The following is a 27,603-nucleotide window of genomic DNA, read 5'->3' as shown; positions in this document are numbered from 1 at the left end:
AGGTGACCATAGCATATACCCATTTGATGTGCTTAGTTATTAAATATCAGGGCAGGAATGCCTGCATGTTGCACCTATAAGGTTGATAATTTTTATATACTGTCGTTAATCTAAGTAAGGATAATTCTTGTATACTGCAGGTAACTCTGGTCATGTGGTCTTTGTGATATTCAAGCCACTATGCTCTAATGGCTCTTGGTATAAAAGTTAGCATTTTTATTGTTTGAAATTTAAAGGCTTCCAATTTGAATCCCAGGTAAGGGAAATAGCATGTGGCTTTTGTTGAGCTGAAATTCTTATGAAGTTTAGATTATTATGATGAAATAATTATAGAGGGTATTTACTAAAGTTTAAAGATAGGTGTGCATTTTGCCCATTCTATATGACTCTGTCTTGAGTAGCTGAACCTAACAGTGAGAGTACAGTAAACCCTCAATTCATAGGACTGATAGGGTGAAGGGATGTCCATTAATGCTGAAAGTCTGTTAAATCAAATGTAACCTATTTCTGTGCCACATTTAAGTTCACATGATTTCTTTTTGTTTGTCTATCACTTAATGCCACCTTAAAATGTAAGGATTGCAAAATTATTTAATAAAGTCGCAATTCTGAAATAACATGAACACTATATAACCTGACCGCACGATAGCTTGAGGCAGGCTGAGACCGAAACAAAGCGTCAAAATCAAGTCTACCCTATGCTGCCAAAAACAAGTTTGAGGTTTTTTGAATTTTGTAAAAAAATTTTTAATTATTATTAATTATTTGCCTGGTCAGTCAAATCTGAAATCCGTTACATCGGGATCCACTAAATCGAGGGTTCACCGTAATTGTTCATTGCTATTCTCTTTTACTGCAATGTCTTACCTTGTTCTTTAAGTGTCAGACTTCCCCTCTTAGCTATTACGTTAATGCACTTGTGAAGGTTACTTCATTTAGGGTCAAGTTATTGTGCCTTGCCATTCTCTTTTCCAGAGTTGGTAAGGCTGGCCTATGCAGATTTCTCTAAACACTTCTTTTTCTTAATGAATTACCATAGCTTTCTTTGTTAATACACCTTTCTCACATATACTTTTTCACCATGTCCATCCCATGTCCATTTCAGCACACCCTCTTCAGCTCGCTCAACCAATCTATTACCACACTTCTCTCTTACCCTATTATTACTTACTTGATCAAACCACCTCACATCGCATATTGTCATCAAACATTTCATTTCCAACACATCAACTCTCCTCCCCTTAGTGTTATCTACAGTCAATACCTTGCGTCCATATAATATTGTTGGGATTACGGTATCTTCAAACAAACCCATTTTTGCCCACCCAGATAATGATCTGTCTTTCCACATATTCTTTAGCGCTCCCAGAAACTTCATTCCCTCACCCACCCTGTTACTCAATTCTGTTTCCATAGTTCCGTTTTCTGCCATGTCGACTCCCAGATTTTTAAAACACTTCACTTCCTTTAATTTTTCTCCATTCAAATTCACACCCCAGCCAACCTGTCCCTCAACCCTTCCAAACCTAAAAACCTTGCTTTTTATTCACCTTCCTCCTTTTTCATGCTCTTCCAAACTCAGTTACCAACTTTTGCAGTTTCTCACTTGAATCTGCCACCAGCACTGTATCATCAGCAAACAACTGACTTGCTTCCCAGACCCTCTCATCCCCATCAGACCTCATACTCACTCCTCTCTCCAAGTCTCTTGTATTTACCTCCCTCACCACCCCATCCACAGACAAATTAGACACCCATAGTGATATCACACACCCTTGTCAAAGACCAGTCTTCACTTGAAACTATCTATTCTTCTCTCTTTCTACTTGGACACATGCCTTATGCCCTTGACAGAAACTTCTTACCGCTTCTAGCAGCTTTCCTCCCACACCATATATTCTTAGGACTTTCCACAATGCATCTCTATCATCCTTATCATATTCTTCCCTCAGATCCATAACTGCCACATACAAATTCATCTGCTTCTTTAAGTATTTCTCACACACATTCTTTATAGTAAACATCTCGTCCACACATCCTCTACCACTTCTGAAACCACACTGCTTCTCTCTAGTCTGATGCTCTGTATATATCTTCACACTCTCAGTCACCCCCCCTCAAATACACTTTACCAGGTACATTTCAGTAAACTTGAACCTTTGTAGTTTGAACACTCACCATTATCCCTCTTGGCTATATACATTAGCACTATAAATACATTTCATCAGTCCTTAGGCACCTCACCATAATCTATACATACGTTTAAGTTCCTAACCAATCAACCAACAACACAGTCACTTGCTTACCTAATAAATTCAACTGCAGTACCATCCACTTCAGCTGCCCTGACAGACACCATCTTATGTAAGGTTTTCACCACCTCTTTTCTCTTCACCAGACTGCTCTCCATGATTCTCTCACTTTGTATAACACTGACCCAAACACCTACATCTGCCACTGTATCATCAAACACATTCTAAAGTCCTTAAAAAGGTTCAATCCATCTCCTCATCACTTCATCACTATCTGTTACCAGCTCCCCTTTTACCCTCTTCACTGATGTTCTTATTTGTTGTCTTGTTTTGCACACATTATTAATCTCCTTCCAAAACATTTTATTCTCCCTAAAGTTTTCTTTTTCAACCCCTGACCTCCAGCTGCTTTTTCTTGTGCAAGTCCCAATCATTTACATTGTTCCCTGTAAGTACTGCCCAAATGTCTCTCTTTTCTCTTTTACTAGCAACCTTATTTCTTCATCCCACCATTCACTACCATTTCTAATCAGTCCACCTCCTATCTTTTGTGTGCACTACCATTTCTAATATGTCCATCCCCTATCTTTTACATGCCACATGCATCTCTTGCACATGCCAGCACTGCTTCCCTAAATATCTCCTATTCCTCACCCACATCCCCTTGCTTCATTGAATCTCACCTTTTGCCATCATACATTCCATTTCTCCTGATATTTCTTCACACAAGGCTCTTTTCCAAGCTCACTTACTCTCAGCACTCGCTTCCCGACCATGTTGTTTTCTCTCCTCTGAAAACCTCTACAAATCTATACCCCTCACCTCCCCAAAATAGTGATCATACATCCCACCAACTGCCTCTCTCAATACATTTACATCCAAAAATCTCTCTTTTACAGAACTGTCAGTTAAAGTGTAGTCCAATGATATTCACTGACCTACTCATATGTATATACTTGTGTATGTCTCTCTTTTTAAACCAAGTATACCCCAATCACCAGTCCTTTTTCAGAACACAAATCCGCAAGCTGCTCACCATTTCTATTTATAATATTGAATACCCTATGCTCCCCAGTTGTTCCCTCAGCTGCCACATTACTCACCTTTGCATCCAAATCACCCATCACTGATACTGTCTCTTGCATCAAAACCACGACACACTCACTCAGCTGCTCCCAAAACACTTGCCTTTATAATCTTTCTTCTCGTGGTCTGGTGCTTAAGCACTAATAATCACCCATTACTTACCATCCACTTTCATTTTTACCCACATCATTCTAGAATTCACTTCATTACACTCTTCACACATTCTGACAGCTCTTACTTCAAGAGAAGTGATACTCCTTCCTCAGCTCTTGTCTTTTCAGCTACCCTGACTGTACTTCTAAAGACATTATTGAGACATTCCTCCCTCTTATTATGGAGCTTCATTTTACTAAGAGCCAGAACAGTCAGGTTTCTTTCCCCAAATGCACTTCCTATCTTTCCTCTCTTCTCATCTTGGTTACATCCACACACTTCAAGACACCCCAAACTGAGCCTTCATGGAAGATGAGAGCTCCCCTCCTTCTTCTGTTCCATCTTTTAGATTGAAAGACAAGAAAAGGAGGGATTTTGCCCCTTTAGTTGCCTTTTATGAAACATATTGAATATAAAGGTATCATTATTCCTCCCTTGCCCAAGGGATTATTATTATTATTATTATTATTATTATTATTATTATTATTATTATTATTATAATCTTATTTTCATTACTATCATTATTATTATTATTATTATTTTTTATTTATTATACTTTGTCGCTGTCTCCCTCATTAGCAAGGTAGCGCAAGGAAACAGACGAAAGAATGGCCCAACCCACCCACATACACATGCATGTACATACACATCCACACACGCACATATACATACCTATACATCTCAACATATACATATATATACACACACAGACATATACATATATATACATGAACATAATTTATACTGTCTGCCCTTATTCATTTCCATCGTCACCCCGCCACACATAAATTGACAGCCCCACCCCCCGCATGTGCGCAAGGTAGCGCTAGGAAAAGACAACAAAGGCCACATTAGCTCACATTCAGTCTCTAGTTGTCATGTATAATGCACCGAAACCACAGCTCCCTTTCCACATCCAGGCCCCATAGACTTTCAATGTTTACCCCAGATGCTTTACATGCCCTGGTTCAATCCATTGACAGCACATCGACCCTGGTATACCACATCGTTCCAGTTCACTCTATTCCTTGCATGCCTTTCACCCTCCTGCATGTTCAGGCCCCAATCACTCAAAATCTTTTTCACTCCATCTTTCCACCTCCAACTTGGTCTCCCACTTTTCCTCGTACCCTCCACCTCTGACACATATATCCTCTTTGTCAATCTTTCCTCACTCATTCTCTCCATGTGACCAAACCATTTAAAAAATGCCTTCTTCTGCTCTCTCAACCACACTCTTTTTATTACCACACATCTCTCTTACCCTTTCATTACTTACTCAATCAAACCACCTCACACCACATATTGTCCTCATACATCTCATTTCCAGCACATCCACCCTCCTCCGCACAGTTCTATCTATAGCCTACGCCTCGCAACCATACAACATTGTTGGAACCACTATTCCTTCAAACATACGACCTATGATTCACTTCTGCTTCCATGGTTCCATCCACTGCCAGATCCACTCCCAGATATCTAAAACACTTCATTTCCTCTAGTTTTTCTCCATTCAAACTTACCTCTCAACTGACTTGTCCCTCAACCCTACTGTACCTAATAACCTTGCTCTTAGTCATATTTACTCTCAGATTTCTTCTTTCACACACTTTACCAAACTCAGTCACCAGCTTCTGCAGTTTCTCACATAAATCAGCCACCAGTGCTGTATCATCAGCAGACAACAACTGACTCACTTCCCAAGCTGTCTCATCCACAACAGACTGCAAACTTGCCCCTATCTCCAAAACTCTTGCAATTACCTCCCTAACAACCTCATCCACAAACAAATTAAACAACCATGGAGACAGCAAGCATCCCTGCCGCAAACCGACATTCACTGAGAATCAATCACTTTTCTCTCTTCCCGCTCGAACACATGCCTTATATCCTTGATGAAGACTTTTCACTGCTTCTAACAACTTACCTCCCACACCATATATTCTTAATACCTTCCACAGAGCATTTCTCTCAACTCTATCATATGCCTTCTCCAGATCCATAAATGCTACATACAAATCCATTTGCTTTTCTAAGTATTTCTCATATACATTCTTCAAAGCAAACACCTGATCCACACATCCTCTACCACTTCTGAAACCACACTGCTCTTCCCCAATCTGATGCTCTGTACATGCCTTCACCCTCTCAATCAATACCCTCCCGTATAATTTCCCAGGAATACTCAACAAACTTATACCTCTGTAATTTGAGCACACCTCTATCCCTTTTGCCTTTGTACAATGGCACTATGCATGCATGCTGCCAATCCTCAGGCACCTCACCATGAGTCATACATACATTAAATATCCTTACCAACCAGTCAACAACACAGTCACCCCCTTTTTTAATAAATTCCACTGCAATACCTTCCAAACCCGCTGCCTTGCTGGCTTTCATCTTCCGCAAAGCTTTCACTACCTCTTCTCTGTTTACCAAATCATTCTATCTAACACTCTCACTTCGCATATCATCTCATCCAAAACATCCTATATCTGCCACTCTATTATCTAACACATTCAACAAACCTTCAAAATACTCACTCCATCTCCTTCTCACATCACCACTTCTTGTTATCACCTACCCATTAGCAGCCTTCACTGATGTTCCCATTTGTTCTCTTGTCTTATGCCCTTTATTTACCTCCTTCCAAAACATCTTTTTATTCTCCCTAAAATTTAATGATAATCTCTAACCCCAACTCTCATTTGCCCTCTTCTTCACCTCTTGCACCTTTCTCTTGGCCCCCTGCCTCTTTCTTTCATACATCTCCCAGTCATTTGCACTATTTCCCTGCAGAACTCGTCCAAAAGCCTCTCTCTTCTCTTCCACTAATAATCTTACTTCTTCATCCCACCACTCACTACCCTTTCTAATCTGCCCACCGCCCATGCTTCTCATGCCACAAGCATCATTTGCGCAAACCATCACTGCTTCCCTAAATACATCCCATTCCTCCCCCACTCCCCTTACATCCTTTGCTCTCACCTTTTTCCAATCTGCACTCAGTCTTTCCTGGTACTTCCTCACACAAGTCTCCTTCCCAAGCTCACTTACACTTACTCTCACCACTCTCTTCACCCCAACATTCTCTCTTTTCTGAAAACCTCCACAAATCTTCACCTTTGCCTCCACAAGATAATGATCAGACATCCCTCCAGTTGCACCTCTCAGTGCATTAACATTCAAAAGTCTCTCTTTCGCATGCCTATCAATTAGCACGTAATCCAATAACACTCTCTGGCTATCTCTCCTACTTACATATGTATACTTATAGATATCTCTCTTTTTAAATCAGGTATTCCCAATCATCAGCCCTTTTTCAGCACACAAATCTAAAAACTCTTCACCATTTCCATTTACAACACTGAACACCCCATGTACACCAATAATTCCCTCAACTGCCACATTTCTCACCTTTGCATTCAAATCACCCATCACTATAACCCGGTCTCGTGCATCAAAACTACTAACACTCTCACTCAGCTGCTCACAAAACACTTGCCTCTCATGATCTTTCTTCTCATGCTCAGGTGCATATGCACCAATAATCACTCATCTCTCTCCATCCACTTTCAGTTTTACCCATATCAATCTCGAGTTTACTTTCTTACACTCTATCACATACTCCCACAACTCCTGTTTCAGGAGTAGTGCTACTCCTTCCCTTGCTCTTGTCTTCTCGCCAACCCCTGACTTTACTCCCAAAACATTCCCAAACCACTCTTCCCCTTTCCTCTTGAGCTTCATTTCACTCAGAGCCAAAACATCCAGGTCCCTTAAACATACTACCTATCTCTCCTTTTTTCTCATCTTGTTTACATCCACACACATTTAGACACCCCAATCTGAGCCTTCGAGGAGGATGAGCCCTCCCAGCGTGACTCCTTCTTCTGTTTCCCCTTTTAGAAAGTTAAAATACAAGGAGGGGAGGGTTTCTAGCCCCCTCATTCCCGTCCCCTTTAATCGCCTTTTACGACACATGAGGAATACGTAGGAAGTATTCTTTTTCCCCTATATATAGCACAAGAGAAAATTATATTTTAGATAGCACTTTGAAAGCCTTCTATAAAGGATCAAATGCATGTGTAAGATTGGATGGAGAGTTGAGCAAAAGTTTTGGTGTACATATGGGTGTGAGGCAGAGCTGTGTGATATAACTGTTGCTTTTTAACATATATGGTTGGAGAGATAAGAAAGCTGAAAACTAGGAATATGGGGTGGCAGAGATGAAATGTGGTAGTGAGGTATGGTGGCTAGTAACAAGCCTGTTTGCAGATGATACTGTGTTGTTTACTGAGAGTAAAGAGGAGTTGTAGAAGGTTATAAGTGTGTTTTATGATGTGAGTAAGCAAAGGCAATTGAAGGGAAATACAAGTAAAAGTATAGGGATGGTGTGTGAAAGGAAACAGAGTGAAAGAATAGATTTCGCAGGCCCTATATGATGAGAGGAGAAAGATTACTAAACTTTGTTATAGGTACAGGGGTGGAAAGACTGGAATAGGTGAGAGAATTTAAGTATTTAGGAATTATCTTGGGTAAGTTTGGGGAAATGGAAGGAGAGATAAGAAAGAGAGCAGTACAGGGTAGAGGAGTCACTGGGTCCCTTAAAAGAATAATGAAGGGTAGAGGTGTAAGTATGAAAGTGAAGAATGGATTAAGGGACAGCATAATCTTCCTGACCTAGACCATGCAGCCAAAACATGGACATAGAATGAGTCGCAGAGGTCAACAATCCAGGCTTTCGAAATGAGCTATTTACAAAGCACATGTGGTATGATAATATTATGCTGTATAAATGATAATATATGGTGTCTTTATTTAAAGCTTTTTTCAGTGATTTTTTTCTTCGGTTTTCTACTGATGTTTTTGAGGAGGTGATTTGTCTGCAAAGTTTTATTGAATATATACAAGGAAAAGAATTTAACTAAGGCACTCTGTACAAAGGAAATTTTTCAGTGTTGGCTTTCTCTAATTATATGCAAGCAAAAGAGTTTCTGCTGTACTTTTCTTTTTTGTGACAGTCAAGGAAAAGCAATTTCTATATTGCTGATGTTTGGATTTCATTGCTATTCCAAGGCTCTTTATCTGTGCATTACATATCCACTCATTAACATAAAGAGCTACCTCAGTATCTTTCTTTCCATCAACCTAGTGAGTTATAAACAGCTGCACAAAACTTTTTTTTTTAATGATTTGGATATTGAAGGAAAATGGCAATTATTTCATTCTCAGAATTCAGTCTGCCCACAGATATCAAAAATGCTTGATGTTCCCCCATACAAACTGAATAATTACAGTTCCTAAGCTTTTTAGTTATAGTTCTCAATCATTTTTATGTTGCAACTCTTCAGCCCAGGATTTTTTTTTTATGATCCAATAAGAACATTTCTTCTTAGTTATTCTTGAATATCCACGTAAGATTGAGAAGATGGGATGGCTTTCTAATTCATTTTATGCATTTGTATTCCAACACTCATGCTTGCTGAAGATGGAGGGTATAGGGCTTTTGATGGAGAATATAGAGCACTTTACAGAATTTTTTTTCTTTTTTTATCTCTATGAAAAGTATATCACTGCTTTTTTCTTTATAGTGGCCAGCTTGGCATGAGCAACACATACCTAAGGCTATTCCATTTTAGGTGAAAAGAAAAATTAATCAGGCCTTTGCAGATGTTAATAGACCAGACTTTTAATGGTAGAAAGGTTATGGAATACAGAAAGATAAGAGGACAAAGAGAATTCCACAGCTTAGCTGTTTGAAGAAAGAAGGGATTATGATAGTTAGTCCTCAAGTGGATGGTCTCTGAGGAAAGAGGGAGGCATCGAAATGGTTAATCCTTCCTTATGTGGCTGGTTTCCGTACAGAAATTGTTGGAATTAGCATCTAGATGTGTGTCTCAGGTTCAAACTTTGGTGGTAGGGACACATGCATTCAGAGGCCTAAATAAAACCTGCAGAATGAGAAGAGGACAGTAATGTTGTGACATGCAGAGAGGGATGGTTGAAGAGAGATGTTGCCTGGAAGGCTTTTGATTAGAGAGGTGTATGAAGGACCAGATCAAATATGTGAACTGTACTCCATACTAAGGTGAATAAGATTCTAGTAGAAGTGAAAAAGTTTCACACAAGAAAAATGATTACAGCACCTATATGGCACTCCCAGCTAATAGGAAGGAGACTTTGTGATGTTGATTATGTGGGGTTTCCAGGATAGTGTGGAGGATATGATTATACCCAACATGTTTATGTTATTACAGGGGTTGAATTTTGATGTTTTGAAACTGAAAAGGGGGAAACAAGTGAAACTTAGAAAAAGATATCAGGAGACATATGAGAATGGCTAGTAAAAGGCAGGGAGTTTGTTTACCCAAACTGCTAGGAACACTGGTATAGTCACTGTATTTAGTAAATCTTCTAAAACTCTATCCTTCTCTCATTTTCTTATAAGTATTGCATAAAAAAGTAGTTGTATAAGTACTGCATTAAAAAGTAGTTGTACATCAATCCTTTCAGCTTTCTAACTACAAGGCACATATCAGGTATAGCTTTCCTGAGTTCCATATGTATCATCTTAAGAAAACTGTTTCATATTTATAAAAGGCAGACCAAGTTCAGGAATTCTATGGCAAATATTTTGAGCATTGCCATTTTGTCTTTGGCGTATATTATGTTTATATTGATAGATTTTTATGGTTTACATTTCTTAAGTTTATGTAAATTACTTGAAAAAGATAATTTTTTTTATTGATTCTCATAGTTGTTTTGAGGCAATCAAATTTTCTCAGAGGTACTAAAACTTATGATAGGAATTCTTACACAAGAGTGGTTTTGAGCTACAATACTGATGGGCTACCAATAGATTAATTTCTGTGTGTTTGCAGAAATTAGTTATGTTAGTGTAGGGCATTGAAACTTTGAGAAGTCAAATTTATAACTAAATAGAAAACAGAAGACTTTTTGTCATTGATTTCAGTGTTTTAGTGACAGGAAGCCCTGGGTACTATTGATTTCTGAACTCAGAGGCAAGACAACTTTGGTAATCCTCTAATCTCTAGGTACTACCAAGCTACCGAGTTGAGTTCATTTTTCTGTCATGAAATCACAGAAAAATTAACTTGATAGTTTGGTAGTACCTAGAGATTAGAGGATTACCAAAGTTGTCTTCCCTTGAATAACCAGGACTTCATGTCACTAAAACACTGAAATCTATGACAAAAAAGGCTTCTTTTTCTATTTACTTATCGGTTTATTGGTGCTATCAAAATCCCCTTCATGTTATTTCAAAAGAGTTATGAACTACCATAACTTATAAACAGAAGTCTCTTTATCTATATGAAAAATGGGACTAGTTTAAAAGATATGATGTAAGATATGGTCATCATAGAGTTGTATTGAATACTTTATTAGAATTCTGTTTGCTCATTATATATCTCTTGATTTTTCTTATTTTATGTTGGGAGAAATTATTTAAAACAGAGTGCTTTTAGTTAAGGTGGGAAGTTGACGTGAGAAGGGTGTTAGAAATCTGGAAATGTTATGGTATGCAAATAATGCTGTGTTTTGTCAATGTAAGGCATAGGTAGTGATGAAATGAATTTTGCAGAGATCTTTGAAATATATTTTTATTACATTTAAAGTAGATTTTAAAGATCCCTGTTGTGGATTTTTCACTACAAGAATGCTTTGGCCATGTAAATTTTATGTGAAAGGGAGCATACTGTATGTATGGTAGTTGTGTCTTATATTTACCTGTCATTAGACTCAAATTGTACATCATGGCAAGAGAATTGGGGATGATTCCAAAATCTATTCATGATTATTTTAGATCTAAAGTTACAAGAAGTGTCACTCAGGTGTGTTAAGGTATCATGTACAGTTAAATATTTGATAATGTGCATCATGATGTCTTTAAATGCATGCACTAAGTAAAAGCTTTATTGCTGGAATAGATTCAACATGTTTTTCTAACCAATAAAAAAATCTTTATGAGTGTTCCTACCATATTCCTGCCATTACAATATTTTCCCTCTTGTGTTTTCCTTCAGTGTTACAGTACTATATGGAAGGATATTTTGGTGGAAATTCTGATAGAATTATAAGAATAGATATTTTTCTTAAGAAGCATGATCTGACCAGAAAAGTTTTCCTTCTATATTATGTTCATAGCTACATGTATTATGGTTTATCTTTGGTTGTAGCTTATATAATTCTATAGGTAAACAATGACTGATATTGCGTATTAAACCCATCAGATTAGCATTTGTGGGATGTAATGGGTAATTAAAGCATTTTGTTGAAATTATTGGATTTAGATATGCCAGTAGTTTTGTAAAGGATAATTGCTGTGCAATCAGAAGTCGAAGATATGACTATATTTTCTGTGGTGCTAACAAGAAAAGTTGGATATTGTTTGAAATGATATTGTTCTTGACAGGATTAGGATGATGTGACTATGCACTCTTCTTCAGCCTTTCCTCGCCTCCATATGCTTTACTTGTATCTTACAAGATTCCTGATTCCTCCACCTTTTTATTTTCATATTTCTTGTTTTTATAGAGTTTTAGGATTAGATGGGTAGGCTTACTGATAAGATAGATTACAGGAAGATGATGGCACCATGAAGACAGAGGTTCAATGCTGACAGCTGCAGATGATGCAGTGCCCCACTGAGGTTACTCGTGCTCATCACCCATCACATCCAAGCATGATCTACTAATAATAAGTCTGTTTGTCAATGTAGTCCCTTGTACAGTTTCATGCCCTCCTTAACTTTAGGCCAATATAGATATAAGAGAGAAAAAACATCTTTGAAGATAATGGCAGCTTATAATTCCCATTATTAAATTTGATTTTAAGTTACAGTAAATTTGCTACAATTCTTTAGGTGCATTTGTTACATTGAATTATATGTTCTTGCATGACACTATAGTATTATGCAGTAGAATTCTTCCATGCATGTTTGTTCAGAATAGCATTACAGTAGGTTGTGAATCTCTAGGCGATGTTGCAGCTTTGCTCACTTGGCTTATGATGTTCTTATGCACATCATGGTGTTGGCAATGGTGTTTGCCTTCTTACTGGTAGGCAGAAGCCAGGGTCCTAGAGTGCAGGTGTGGCAGCTGCAGCATTGCCCTCCTTATGCCTTCTGCTGGCATAATATTAACCTGTATCTCTGTGACAGGGAGCATCAATAAGTATGGAACGCTACCTGCTAGTACTCGAGGCTCTGAGCGATCTCTTCCTGCTGCAACACTTCGAGATGAACGTGACCACAGTGGCTACTTTAGTGATCGAAATGACAGCTATGGGAGCCGCCGTGATCTTTATGATCGTGGTTATACGAGTGATCATGAGCGCAGGTATGTGAAATTAATTATCTTTTTATTATTCGTTACTTGAATGTATTTAGTATGCAGTTTCATTACAGGTTTATACCTAGGCACTCCAAAAATACAATCATCTTTTTCTGTCGTAATAAAAGTAAAATTTAACGTACCTGCACTGATAGACACTGTGAATTTTGTTAAGCTGTATAAATGAAGGTGTTTGAGATGTAGGCATATACAAGTCTGTTACTTTTTGCATGGTAATATTTTCTAAGTTATTATTTTTATTTTGCTTTGTCGCTGTCTCCCGCGTTTGCGAGGTAGCGCAAGGAAACAGACGAAAGAAATGACCCAACCCACCCCCATACACATGTATATACATACATGTCCCCACATGCAAATATACATACCAATACATCTCAATGTACACATATATGTATACACACACAGACATATACATATATACACATGCACACAGTTCACACTGTGTGCCTTTATTCTTTCCCATCGCCACCTCGCCACACATGGAATAGCATCCCCCTCCCCTCTCATGTGTGTGAGGTAGCACTAGGAAAAGACAACAAAGGCCCCATTCATTCACACTCAGTCTCTAGGTGTCATGCAATAATGCACCGAAACCACAGCTCCCTTACCACATCCAGGCCCCACAGAACTTTCCATGGTTTACCCGAGATGCTTCACATGCCCTGAGTCAATCCATTGACAGCACGTCGATCCCGGTATACCACATCGATCCAATTCACTCTATTCCTTGCCCGCCTTTCACCCTCCTGCATGTTCAGGCCCCGATCACTCAAAATCTTTTTCACTCCATCTTTCCACCTCCAATTTGGTCTCCCACTTCTCCTCGTTCCCTCCACCTCCAACACATATATCCTCTTGGTCAATCCCTCCTCACTCATTCTCTCCATGTGCCCAAACCATTTCAAAACACCCTCTTCTGCTCTCTCAACCACACTCTTTTTATTTCCACACATCTCTCTTACCCTTACATTACTTATTCAATCAAACCACCTCACACCACATATTGTCCTCAAACATCTCATTTCCAGCATATCCACCCTCCTGCGCACAACTCTATCCATAGCCCATGCCTCGCAACCATACAACATTGTTGGAACCACTATTCCTTCAAACATACCCATTTTTGCTTTCCGAGATAATGTTCTCGACTTCCACACATTCTTCAATGCTCCCAGGATTTTCGCCCCCTCCCCCACCCTATGATTCACTTCCGCTTCCATGGTTCCATCCGCTGCCAAATCCACTCACTGATATCTAAAACACTTTACTTCCTCCAGTTTTTCTCCATCTAAACTTACCTCCCAATTGACTTGACCCTCAACCATACTGTACCTAACAACCTTGCTCTTATTCACATTTACTCTTAACTTTCTTCTTTCACACACTTTACCAAACTCAGTCACCAGCTTCTGCAGTTTCTCACATGAATCAGCCACCAGTGCTGTATCATCCACGAACAACAACTGACTCACTTCCCAAGCTCTCTTATCCCCAACAGACTGCATACTTGCCCCTCTTTCCAAAACTCTTGCATTCACCTCCCTAACAACCTCATCCATAAACAAATTAAACAACCATGGAGACATCACACACCCCTGCCACAAACCTACATTCACTGAGAATCAATCACTTTCCTCTCTTCCTACACGTACACATGCCTTACATACTCGATAAAAACTTTTCACAGCTTCTAAAAACTTACCTCCCACACCATATATTCTTAATACCTTCCACAGAGCATCTCTATCAACTCTATCATATGCCTTCTCCCGATCCATAAATGCTACATACAAATCCATTTGCTTTTCTAAGTATTTCTCACATACATTCTTCAAAGCAAACACCTGATCCACACATCCTCTACCACTCCTGAAACCACACTGCTCTTCCCCAATCTGATGCTCTGTACATGCCTTCACCCTCTCAATCAATATCCTCCCATATAATTTACCAGGAATACTCAACAAGCTTATACCTCTGTAATTTGAGCACTCACTCTTATCCCCTTTGCCTATAGAATGGCACTATGCACGCATTCTGCCAATCCTCAGGCACCTCACCATGAATCATACATACATTAAATAACCTTACCAACCAGTCAACAATACAGTCACCCCCTTTTTTTTAATAAATTCCACACCACCTCGACCAAAACACCCTATACCTGCCACTCTATCATCAAACACATTCAACAAACTTTCAAAATACTCACTCGATCTCCTTCTCACATCACCACTACTTATCACCTCCCCATTAGCCCCCTTCACTGAAGTTCCCATTTGCTCCCTTGTCTTATGCACTTTATTTACCTCCTTCCAGAACATCTTTTTATTCCCCCTAAAATTTAACGATACTCTCTCACCCCAACTCTCATTTGCCCTCTTTTTTACCTCTTGCACCTTTCTCTTGACCTCCTGTCTCTTTCTTTTATACATCTCCCACTCATTTGCTTTTTTTCCCTGCAAAAATCATCCAAATGCTTCTCTCTTCTCTTTCACTAATAATCTTACTTCTTCATCCCACCACTCACTGCCCTTTCTAATCAACCCACCTCCCACGCTTCTCATGCTACAAGCATCTTTTCCGCAAGCCATCTCTGCTTCCCTAAATACATCCCATTCCTCCCCCACTCCCCTTACCTTCTTTGTTCTCACCTTTTTCCATTCTGTACTCAGTCTCTCCTGGTACTTCCTCACACAAGTCTCCTTCCCAAGTTCACTTACTCTCACCACCCTCTCCACCCCAACATTCTCTCTTCTTTTCTGAAAACCCATACAAATCTTCACCCTCGCCTCCACAAGATAATGATCAGTCATCCCTCCAGTTGCAACTCTTAGCACATTAACATCCAAAAGTCTCTCTTTCATGCGCCTGTCAATTAACACGTAATCCAATAACGTTCTCTGGCCATCTCTCTTACTTACATACGTATACTTATGTATATCTCTCTTTTTAAGCCAGGTATTCCCAATCACCAGTCCTTTTTCAGCACATAAATCTACAAGCTCTTCACCATTTCCATTTACAACACTGAACACCCCATGTATACCAATTATTCCCTCAACTGCCACATTATCACCTTTGTATTCAAATCACCCATCACTATATTCCGGTCTTGTGCATCAAAACCACTAACACACTCATTCAGCTGCTCCCAAAACACTTGCTTCTCATGAACTTTCTTCTCATGCCCAGGTGCATATGCACCAATAATCACCCATCTCTCTCCATCCACTTTCAGTTTTACCCATATTAATCTAGAATTCACTTTCTTACACTCTATCACATACTCCTGCAACTCCTGTTTCAGGAGTAGTGCTACTCCTTCCCTTGCTCTTGTCCTCTCACTAACCCCTGACTTTACTCCCAAGCCATTCCCAAACCACTCTTCCCCTTTACCCTTGAGCTTCGTTTCACTCAGAGCCAAAACATCCAGGTTCCTTTCCTCAAACATACTACCTATCTCTCCTTTTTTCACATCTTGGTTACATCCACACACATTTAGACACCCCAATCTGAGCCTACGAGGAGGATGAGCACTCACCGCGTGACTCCTTCTTCTGTTTCCCATTTTAGAAAGTTAAAATACAAGGAGGGGAGGATTTCCAGCCCCCCGCTCCCTCCCCTTTTAGTCGCCTTCTACGACACGCAGGGAATGCGTGGGAAGTATTCTTAATCCCCTATCCCCAGAGTCTTGGAAAGAGGGGCAAGTATGAAGTCTGTTGGGGATGAGAGAGCTTGGGAAGTGAGTCAGTTGTTGTTCGCTGATGATACAGCGCTGGTGGCGGATTCATGTGAGAAACTGCAGAAGCTGGTGACGGAGTTTGGTAAAGTGTGTGGAAGAAGAAAGTTAAGAGTAAATGTGAATAAGAGCAAGGTTATTAGGTACAGTAGGGTTGAGGGTCAAGTCAATTGGGAGGTGAGTTTGAATGGAGAAAAACTGGAGGAAGTGAAGTGTTTTAGATATCTATGAGTGGATCTGTCAGCGGATGGAACCATGGAAGCGGAAGTGGATCATAGGGTGGGGGAGGGGGCGAAAATTTTGGGAGCCTTGAAAAATGTGTGGAAGTCGAGAACATTATCCCGGAAAGCAAAAATGGGTATGTTTGAAGGAATAGTAGTTCCAACAATGTTGTATGGTTGCGAGGCGTGGGCTATGGATAGAGTTGTGCGCAGGAGGATGGATGTGCTGGAAATGAGATGTTTGAGGACAATGTGTGGTGTGAGGTGGTTTGATCGAGTAAGTAACGAAAGGGTAAGAGAGATGTGTGGAAATAAAAAGAGCGTGGTTGAGAGAGCAGAAGAGGGTGTTTTGAAATTGTTTGGGCACATGGAGAGAATGAGTGAGGAAAGATTGACCAAGAGGATATATGTGTCGGAGGTGGAGGGAACGAGGAGAAGAGGGAGACCAAATTGGAGGTGGAAAGATGGAGTGAAAAGGATTTTGTGTGATCGGGGCCTGAACATGCAGGAGGGTGAAAGGAGGGCAAGGAATAGAGTGAATTGGAGCGATGTGGTATACAGGGGTTGACGTGCTGTCAGTGGATTGAATCAAGGCATGTGAAGCGTCCGGGGTAAACCAAGGAAAGCTGTGTAGGTATGTATATTTGCGTGTGTGGACGTGTGTATGTACATGTGTATGGGGGGGGTTGGGCCATTTCTTTCGTCTGTTTCCTTGCGCTACCTCGCAAACGCGGGAGACAGCGACAAAGTATAAAAAAAAAAAATATATATATATATATATATATATATATATATATATATATACATATATATATATTATTTATTTATTTATTATACTTTGTTGCTGTCTCCCACATTTGTGAGGTAGCGCAAGGAAACAGACGAAAGAAATGGCCCAACCCCCCCCCATACACATGAATATACATACGTCCACACACGCAAATATACATACCTACACAGCTTTCCATGGTTTACCCCAGACGCTTCACATGCCTTGATTCAATCCACTGACAGCACGTCAACCCCGGTATACCACATCGCTCCAATTCACTCTATTCCTTGCCCTCCTTTCACCCTCCTGCATGTTCAGGCCCCGATCACACAAAATCTTTTTCACTCCATCTTTCCACCTCCAATTTGGTCTCCCTCTTCTCCTCATTCCCTCCACCTCCGACACATATATCCTCTTGGTCAATCTTTCCTCACTCATTCTCTCCATGTGCCCAAACCACTTCAAAACACCCTCTTCTGCTCTCTCAACCACGCTCTTTTTATTTCCACACATCTCTCTTACCCTTACGTTACTCACTCGATCAAACCACCTCACACCACACATTGTCCTCAAACATCTCATTTCCAGCACATCCATCCTCCTGCGCACAACTCTATCCATAGCCCACGCCTCGCAACCATACAACATTGTTGGAACCACTATTCCTTCAAACATACCCATTTTTGCTTTCCGAGATAATGTTCTCGACTTCCACACATTCTTCAAGGCCCCCAGAATTTTTGCCCCCTCCCCACCCTATGATCCATTTCCGCTTCCATGGTTCCATCCGCTGCCAGATCCACTCCCAGATATCTAAAACACTTCACTTCCTCCAGTTTTTCTCCATTCAAACTCACCTCCCAATTGACTTGACCCTCAACCCTACTGTACCTAATAACCTTGCTCTTATTCACATTTACTCTTAAATTTCTTCTTCCACACACTTTACCAAACTCAGTCACCAGCTTCTGCAGTTTCTCATATGAATCAGCCACCAGCGCTGTATCATCAGCGAACAACAACTGATTCACTTCCCAAGCTCTCTCATCCCCAACAGACTTCATACTTGCCCCTCTTTCCAAAACTCTTGCATTTACCTCCCTAACAACCCCATCCATAAACAAATTAAACAACCATGGAGACATCACACACCCCTGCCGCAAACCTATATTCACTGAGAACCAATCACTTTCCTCTCTTCCTACACGTACACATGCCTTACATCCTCGATAAAAACTTTTCACTGCTATATATATATATATATGTATATATATATATATATATATATATATATATATATATATATATATATATATATATATATATATATATATATACATATATATATTTTTTTTTTTTATACTTTGTCGCTGTCTCCCGCGTTTGCGAGGTAGCACAAGGAAACAGACGAAAGAAATGGCCCAACCCCCCCCCATACACATGTATATACATACGTCCACACACGCAAATATACATACCTACACAGCTTTCCATGGTTTACCCCAGACGCTTCACATGCCTTGATTCAATCCACTGACAGCACGTCAACTCCGGTATACCACATCGCTCCAGTTCACTCTATTCCTTGCCCTCCTTTCACCCTCCTGCATGTTCAGGCCCCGATCACACAAAATCTTTTTCACTCCATCTTTCCACCTCCAATTTGGTCTCCCTCTTCTCCTCGTTCCCTCCACCTCCGACACATATATCCTCTTGGTCAATCTTTCCTCACTCATTCTCTCCATGTGCCCAAACCACTTCAAAACACCCTCTTCTGCTCTCTCAACCACGCTCTTTTTATTTCCACACATCTCTCTTACCCTTACGTTACTCACTCGATCAAACCACCTCACACCACACATTGTCCTCAAACATCTCATTTCCAGCACATCCATCCTCCTGCGCACAACTCTATCCATAGCCCACGCCTCGCAACCATACAACATTGTTGGAACCACTATTCCTTCAAACATACCCATTTTTGCTTTCCGAGATAATGTTCTCGACTTCCACACATTCTTCAAGGCCCCCAGAATTTTCGCCCCCTCCCACACCCTATGATCCACTTCCGCTTCCATGTTTCCATCCGCTGCCAGATCCACTCCCAGATATCTAAAACACTTCACTTCCTCCAGTTTTTCTCCATTCAAACTCACCTCCCAATTGACTTGACCCTCAACCCTACTGTACCTAATAACCTTGCTCTTATTCACATTTACTCTTAACTTTCTTCTTCCACACACTTTACCAAACTCAGTCACCAGCTTCTGCAGTTTCTCACATGAATCAGCCACCAGCGCTGTATCATCAGCGAACAACAACTGACTCACTTCCCAAGCTCTCTCATCCCCAACAGACTTCATACTTGCCCCTCTTTCCAAAACTCTTGCATTTACCTCCCTAACAACCCCATCCATAAACAAATTAAACAACCATGGAGACATCACACACCCCTGCCGCAAACCTACATTCACTGAGAACCAATCACTTTCCTCTCTTCCTACACGTACACATGCCTTACATCCTCGATAAAAACTTTTCACTGCTTCTAACAACTTTCCTCCCACACCATATATTCTTAATACCTTCCACAGAGCATCTCTATCAACTCTATCATATGCCTTCTCGAGATCCATAAATGCTACATACAAATCCATTTGCTTTTCTAAGTATTTCTCATACATTCTTCAAAGCAAACACCTGATCCACACATCCTCTACCACTTCTGAAACCACACTGCTCTTCCCCAATCTGATGCTCTGTACATGCCTTCACCCTCTCAATCAATACCCTCCCATATGATTTACCAGGAATACTCAACAAACTTATACCTCTGTAATTTGAGCACTCACTCTTATCCCCTCTGTCTTTGTACAATGGCACTATGCACGCATTCCGCCAATCCTCAGGCACCTCACCATGAGTCATACATACATTAAATAACCTTACCAATCAGTCAACAATACAGTCACCCCCTTTTTTAATAAATTCCACTGCAATACTATCCAAACCTGCTGCCTTGCCGGCTTTCATCTTCCGCAAAGCTTTCACTACCTCTTCTCTGTTTACCAAATCATTTTCCCTAACCCTCTCACTTTGCACACCACCTCGACCAAAACACCCTATATCTGCCACTCTATCATCAAACACATTCAACAAACCTTCAAAATACTCACTCCATCTCCTTCTCACATCACCACTACTTGTTATCACCTCCCCATTTGCGCCCTTCACTGAAGTTCCCATTTGCTCCCTTGTCTTACGCACTTTATTTACCTCCTTCCAGAACATCTTTTTATTCTCCCTAAAATTTAATGATACTCTCTCACCCCAACTCTCATTTCCCTTTTTTTCACCTCTTGCACCTTTCTCTTGACCTCCTGTCTCTTTCTTTTATACATCTCCCACTCAATTGCATTTTTTCCCTGCAAAAATCGTCCAAATGCCTCTCTCTTCTCTTTCACTAATACTCTTACTTCTTCATCCCACCACTCACTACCCTTTCTAATCAACCCACCTCCCACTCTTCTCATGCCACAAGCATCTTTTGCGCAATCCATCTCTGATTCCCTAAATACATCCCATTCCTCCCCCACTCCCCTTGCTTCCATTGTTCTCACCTTTTTCCATTCTGTACTCAGTCTCTCCTGGTACTTCCTCACACAGGTCTCCTTCTCAAGCTCACTTACTCTCACCACCCTCTTCACCCCAACATTCACTCTTCTTTTCTGAAAACCCATACAAATCTTCACCTTAGCCTCCACAAGATAATGATCAGACATCCCTCCAGTTGCACCTCTCAGCACATTTACATCCAAAAGTCTCTCTTTCGCACGCCTGTCAATTAACATGTAATCCAATAATGCTCTCTGGCCATCTCTCCTACTTACATAAGTATACTTATGTATATCTCGCTTTTTAAACCAGGTATTCCCAATCATCAGTCCTTTTTCAGCACATAAATCTACAAGCTCTTCACCATTTCCATTTACAACACTGAACACCCCATGTATACCAATTATTCCCTCAACTGCCACATTACTCACCTTTGCATTCAAATCACCCATCACTATAACCCGGTCTCGTGCATCAAAACCACTAACACACTCATTCAGCTGCTCCCAAAACACTTGCCTCTCTTGATCTTTCTTCTCATGCCCAGGTGCATATGCACCAATAATCACCCACCTCTCTCCATCAACTTTCAGTTTTACCCATATTAATCGAGAATTTACTTTCTTACACTCTATCACATACTCCCACATATATATATATAATTTGGGAAGGGATAATGTCTGTCTGAAGGCCATCGTTGTTGACGTGGTAGTAAATATGGCAGAAGCGAGGATGTATGGCAGAGACGTTGTTGAGGACGCATTGAAGATGGTGTTACTAAATATGTGTTTGTCGATGTTGTTGTGGTGATGAGGGAGCTTGGTAATATCTCCCTCCCTAGTGAACATGACGGGGTGAATTTGATGAATGCTGTTTGGAAGCAAAAGAATCAGCCTGTGAACTCTCTTTAGAGATGAAGGAAAATCATAGTGGTATATTATGTCTACCTATTTAAAAGAAAAACACCATAGAAAACCAGTGGCTGCCTACAATGCTGCCCCAAAAGTCTCCATTGTCCTTAGGTCTCCAGGATTTCCAGCTTGTGGAGAAAGATCAAAATGGCAAGGACACAGATGCTGAATACCCTGTTAGAGTCATTAGTAATGAGAAGAACCATCATAATGGAGTCGCACGGACTGTGATCCTTGCTGTGGTTACAAGAATGTTCTTCCGCCCACCAGTGATGCTACTATGTTTGTGAATCAAGAACCATTGCAACACAAACCTCGCCAGGTGGTAGAGTGTCCCGCAGTGTATCGAGACAGACTTCCCCAGAACTTTTTTAAAGGGGAAGTAAATGTTTATAGTTGTGTTACCGGAGTGATAGTTTTCATACATGGTGCTTTGACAAGAAAATAGTGAAATTGGAAAAAATGTAGCTTAGACATTGAAGCTTATTGATACACTGGTTAAATTGATGAGAACTGCTATTGACGTTTGTGTAAATAAATCATACATTTCCCTTTTCCATAGCCAGAGGTTGAACCATTATGTGACATTCATTTTTTCATTTCATTTCAAGCTAGAAGTTTCAGTTTTCTGAATTGTTTCTTACAGTTTTCATATGTATATATATGTATATGTGTGTGTGTGTGTATATGTGCGTATGTATGTGTATGCATATACATATGTATATCTTTCTTTTCTTTCTTTTAAACTATTCGCCATTTCCCGCGTTAGCGAGGTAGCGCTAAGAACAGAGGACTGGGCCTTTTTTGGAATATCCTCAACTGGCCCCCTCTGTTCCTTCTTTTGGAAAATTTAAAAAAAAAAACGAGAGGGGAGGATTTCCAGCCCCCCGCTCCCTCCCCTTTTAGTCGCCTTCTACGACACGCAGGGAATACGTGGGAAGTATTCTTAATCCCCTATCCCCAGGGATATATATATATATATTATCCCTGGGGATAGGGGTGAAAGAATACTTCCCACGCATTCCTCGCGTGTCACAGAAGGCAACTAGAGGGGATGGGAGCGGGGGGCTGGAAATCCTCCCCTCCTTGTATTTTTTAACTTTCTAAAATGGGAAACAGAAGAAGCAGTCACGTGGGGAGTGCTCATCCTCCTCGAAGGCTCAGACTGGGGTGTCTAAATGTGTGTGGATGTAACCAAGATGTGAAAAAAGGAGAGATAGGTAGTATGTTTGAGGAAAGGAACCTGGATGTTTTGGCTCTGAGTGAAATGAAGCTCAAGGGTAAAGGGGAAGAGTGGTTTGGGAATGGCTTGGGAGTAAAGTCAGGGGTTAGTGAGAGGACATGAGCAAGGGAAGGAGTAGCACTACTCCTGAAACAGGAGTTGTGGGAGTATGTGACAGAATGTAAGAAAGTAAATTCTCGATTAATATGGGTAAAACTGAAAGTTGATGGAGAGAGATGGGTGATGATTGGTGCATATGCACCTGGGCATGAGAAGAAAGATCATGAGAGGCAAGTGTTTTGGGAGCAGCTGAATGAGTGTGTTAGTGGTTTTGATGCATGAGACCGGGTTATAGTGATGGGTGATTTGAATGCAAAGGTGAGTAATGTGGCAGTTGAGGGAATAATTGGTATACATGGGTGTTCAGTGTTGTAAATGGAAATGGTGAAGAGCTTGTAGATTTATGTGCTGAAAAAGGACTGGTGATTGGGAATACCTGGTTTAAAAAGCGAGATATACATAAGTATACGTATGTAAGTAGGAGAGATGGCCAGAGAGCGTTATTGGATTACGTGTTAATTGACAGGCAGCGCGAAAGAGAGACTTTTGGATGTTAATGTGCTGAGAGGTGCAACTGGAGGGATGTCTGATCATTATCTTGTGGAGGCTAAGGTGAAGATTTGTATGGGTTTTCAGAAAAGAAGAGAAAATGTTGGGGTGAAGACGGTGGTGAGAGTAAGTGAGCTTGGGAAGGAGACTTGTGTGAGGAAGTACCAGGAGAGACTGAGTACAGAATGGAAAAAGGTGAGAACAATGGAAGTAAGGGGAGTGGGGGAGGAATGGGATGTATTTAGGGAATCAGAGATGGATTGCGTAAAAGATGCTTGTGGCATGAGAAGCGTGGGAGGTGGGTTGATTAGAAAAGGTAGTGAGTGGTGGGATGAAGAAGTAAGATTATTAGTGAAAGAGAAGAGAGAGGCATTTGGACGATTTTTGCTGGAAAAAAATGCAATTGAGTGGGAGATGTATAAAAGAAAGAGACAGGAGGTCAAGAGAAAGGTGCAAGAGGTGAAAAAGAGTGTAAATGAGAGTTAGGGTGAGAGAGTATCATTAAATTTTAGGGAGAATAAAAAGATGTTCTGGAAGGAGGTAAATAAAGTGCGTAAGACAAGGGAGCAAATGGGAACTTCAGTGAAGGGCGCAAATGGGGAGGTGATAACAAGTAGTGGTGATGTGAGAAGGAGATGGAGGGAGTATTTTGAAGGTTTGTTGAATGTGTTTGATGAGAGTGGCAGATATAGGGTGTTTTGGTCGAGGTGGTGTGCAAAGTGAGAGGGTTAGGGAAAATGATTTGGTAAACAGAGAAGAGGTAGTAAAGCTTTGCGGAAGATGAAAGCCGGCAAGGCAGCAGGTTTGGATGGTACTGCAGTGGAATTTATTAAAAAAGGGGGTGACTGTATTATTGACTGGTTGGTAAGGTTATTTAATGTATGTATGACTCATGGTGAGGTGCCTGAGGATTGGCGGAATGCGTGCATAGTGCCATTGTACAAAGGCAAAGGGGATAAGAGTGAGTGCTCAAATTACAGAGGTATAAGTTTGTTGAGTATTCCTGGTAAATTATATGGGAGGGTATTGATTGAGAGGGTGAAGGCATGTACAGAGCATCAGATTGGGGAAGAGCAGTGTGGTTTCAGAAGTGGTAGAGGATGTGTGGATCAGGTGTTTGCTTTGAAGAATGTATGTGAGAAATACTCAGAAAAGCAAATGGATTTGTATGTAGCATTTATGGATCTGGAGAAGGCATATGATAGAGTTGATAGAGATGCTCTGTGGAAGGTATTAAGAATATATGGTGTGGGAGGCAAGTTGTTAGAAGCAGTGAAAAGTTTTTATCGAGTATGTAAGGCATGTGTACGTGTAGGAAGAGAGGAAAGTGATTGGTTCTCAGTGAATGTAGGTTTGCGGCAGGGGTGTGTGATGTCTCCATGGTTGTTTAATTTGTTTATGGATGGGGTTGTTAGGGAGGTGAATGCAAGAGTTTTGGAAAGAGGGGCAAGCATGAAGTCTGTTGGGGATGAGAGAGCTTGGGAAGTGAGTCAGTTGTTGTTCACTGATGATACAGCGCTGGTGGCTGATTCATGTGAGAAACTGCAGAAGCTGGTGACTGAGTTTGGTAAAGTGTGTGAAGAAGAAAGTTAAGAGTAAATGTGAATAAGAGCAAGGTTATTAGGTACAGTAGGGTTGAGAGTCAAGTCAATTGGGAGGTAAGTTTGAATGGAGAAAAACTGGAGGAAGTGAAGTGTTTTAGATATCTGGGAGTGGATCTGGCAGCGGATGGAACCATGGAAGCAGGAAGTGGATCATCAGGGTGGGGGAGGGGGCGAAAATTCTGGGAGCCTTGAAGAATGTGTGGAAGTCGAGAACATTATCTCGGAAAGCAAAAATGGGTATGTTTGAAGGAATAGTGGTTCCAACAATGTTGTATGGTTGCGAGGCGTGGGCTATGGATAGAGTTGTGCGCAGGAGGATGGATGTGCTGGAAATGAGATGTTTGAGGACAATGTGTGGTGTGAGGTGGTTTGATCGAGTAAGTAACGTAAGGGTAAGAGAGATGTGTGGAAATAAAAAGAGCATGGTTGAGAGAGCAGAAGAGGGTGTTTTGAAATGGTTTGGGCACATGGAGAGAATGAGTGAGGAAAGATTGACCAAGAGGATATATGTGTCGGAGGTGGAGGGAACGAGGAGAAGAGGGAGACCAAATTGGAGGTGGAAAGATGGAGTGAAGAAGATTTTGTGTGATCGGGGCCTGAACATGCAGGAGGGTGAAAGGAGGGCAAGGAATAGAGTGAATTGGAGCGATGTGGTATACCGGGGTTGACGTGCTGTCAGTGGATTGAATCAAGGCATGTGAAGCGTCCGGGGTAAACCAAGGAAAGCTGTGTAGGTATGTATATTTGCGTGTGTGGACGTGTGTATGTACATGTGTATGGGGGGGGTTGGGCCATTTCTTTCGTCTGTTTCCTTGCGCTACCTCGCAAACGCGGGAGACAGCGACAAAGTATAAAAAAAAAAAATATATATATATATATATATATATATATATATATATATATATATATATATATATATTATTTATTTATTTATTATACTTTGTTGCTGTCTCCCACATTTGTGAGGTAGCGCAAGGAAACAGACGAAAGAAATGGCCCAACCCCCCCCCATACACATGAATATACATACGTCCACACACGCAAATATACATACCTACACAGCTTTCCATGGTTTACCCCAGACGCTTCACATGCCTTGATTCAATCCACTGACAGCACGTCAACCCCGGTATACCACATCGCTCCAATTCACTCTATTCCTTGCCCTCCTTTCACCCTCCTGCATGTTCAGGCCCCGATCACACAAAATCTTTTTCACTCCATCTTTCCACCTCCAATTTGGTCTCCCTCTTCTCCTCATTCCCTCCACCTCCGACACATATATCCTCTTGGTCAATCTTTCCTCACTCATTCTCTCCATGTGCCCAAACCACTTCAAAACACCCTCTTCTGCTCTCTCAACCACGCTCTTTTTATTTCCACACATCTCTCTTACCCTTACGTTACTCACTCGATCAAACCACCTCACACCACACATTGTCCTCAAACATCTCATTTCCAGCACATCCATCCTCCTGCGCACAACTCTATCCATAGCCCACGCCTCGCAACCATACAACATTGTTGGAACCACTATTCCTTCAAACATACCCATTTTTGCTTTCCGAGATAATGTTCTCGACTTCCACACATTCTTCAAGGCCCCCAGAATTTTTGCCCCCTCCCCACCCTATGATCCATTTCCGCTTCCATGGTTCCATCCGCTGCCAGATCCACTCCCAGATATCTAAAACACTTCACTTCCTCCAGTTTTTCTCCATTCAAACTCACCTCCCAATTGACTTGACCCTCAACCCTACTGTACCTAATAACCTTGCTCTTATTCACATTTACTCTTAACTTTCTTCTTCCACACACTTTACCAAACTCAGTCACCAGCTTCTGCAGTTTCTCATATGAATCAGCCACCAGCGCTGTATCATCAGCGAACAACAACTGACTCACTTCCCAAGCTCTCTCATCCCCAACAGACTTCATACTTGCCCCTCTTTCCAAAACTCTTGCATTTACCTCCCTAACAACCCCATCCATAAACAAATTAAACAACCATGGAGACATCACACACCCCTGCCGCAAACCTA

General features: G+C 40.9%; 1 protein-coding gene across 10 annotated transcripts in view; it reads left to right on the top strand.

Moving 5' to 3' along the window:
* The window catches only part of sif (still life), a 1,536,257-nt gene that overhangs the window by 761,107 nt on the left and 747,547 nt on the right, over window positions 1–27,603 (top strand). For all 10 annotated transcript variants that reach the window (XM_071677265.1, XM_071677235.1, XM_071677256.1 and 7 more), the window contains one exon: window positions 12,676–12,853. In XM_071677265.1, the coding sequence (XP_071533366.1) occupies window positions 12,676–12,853 (178 nt within the window). The remainder of the gene's footprint in view (window positions 1–12,675; window positions 12,854–27,603) is intronic.

This window comes from Panulirus ornatus, chromosome 2 (assembly GCF_036320965.1).
Source record: "Panulirus ornatus isolate Po-2019 chromosome 2, ASM3632096v1, whole genome shotgun sequence".
NCBI classification, from domain to species: Eukaryota; Metazoa; Arthropoda; class Malacostraca; order Decapoda; family Palinuridae; genus Panulirus; species Panulirus ornatus.
Note: the sequence above shows the minus strand (reverse complement) of the source record. Positions and strands in the feature narration are given on the sequence as shown.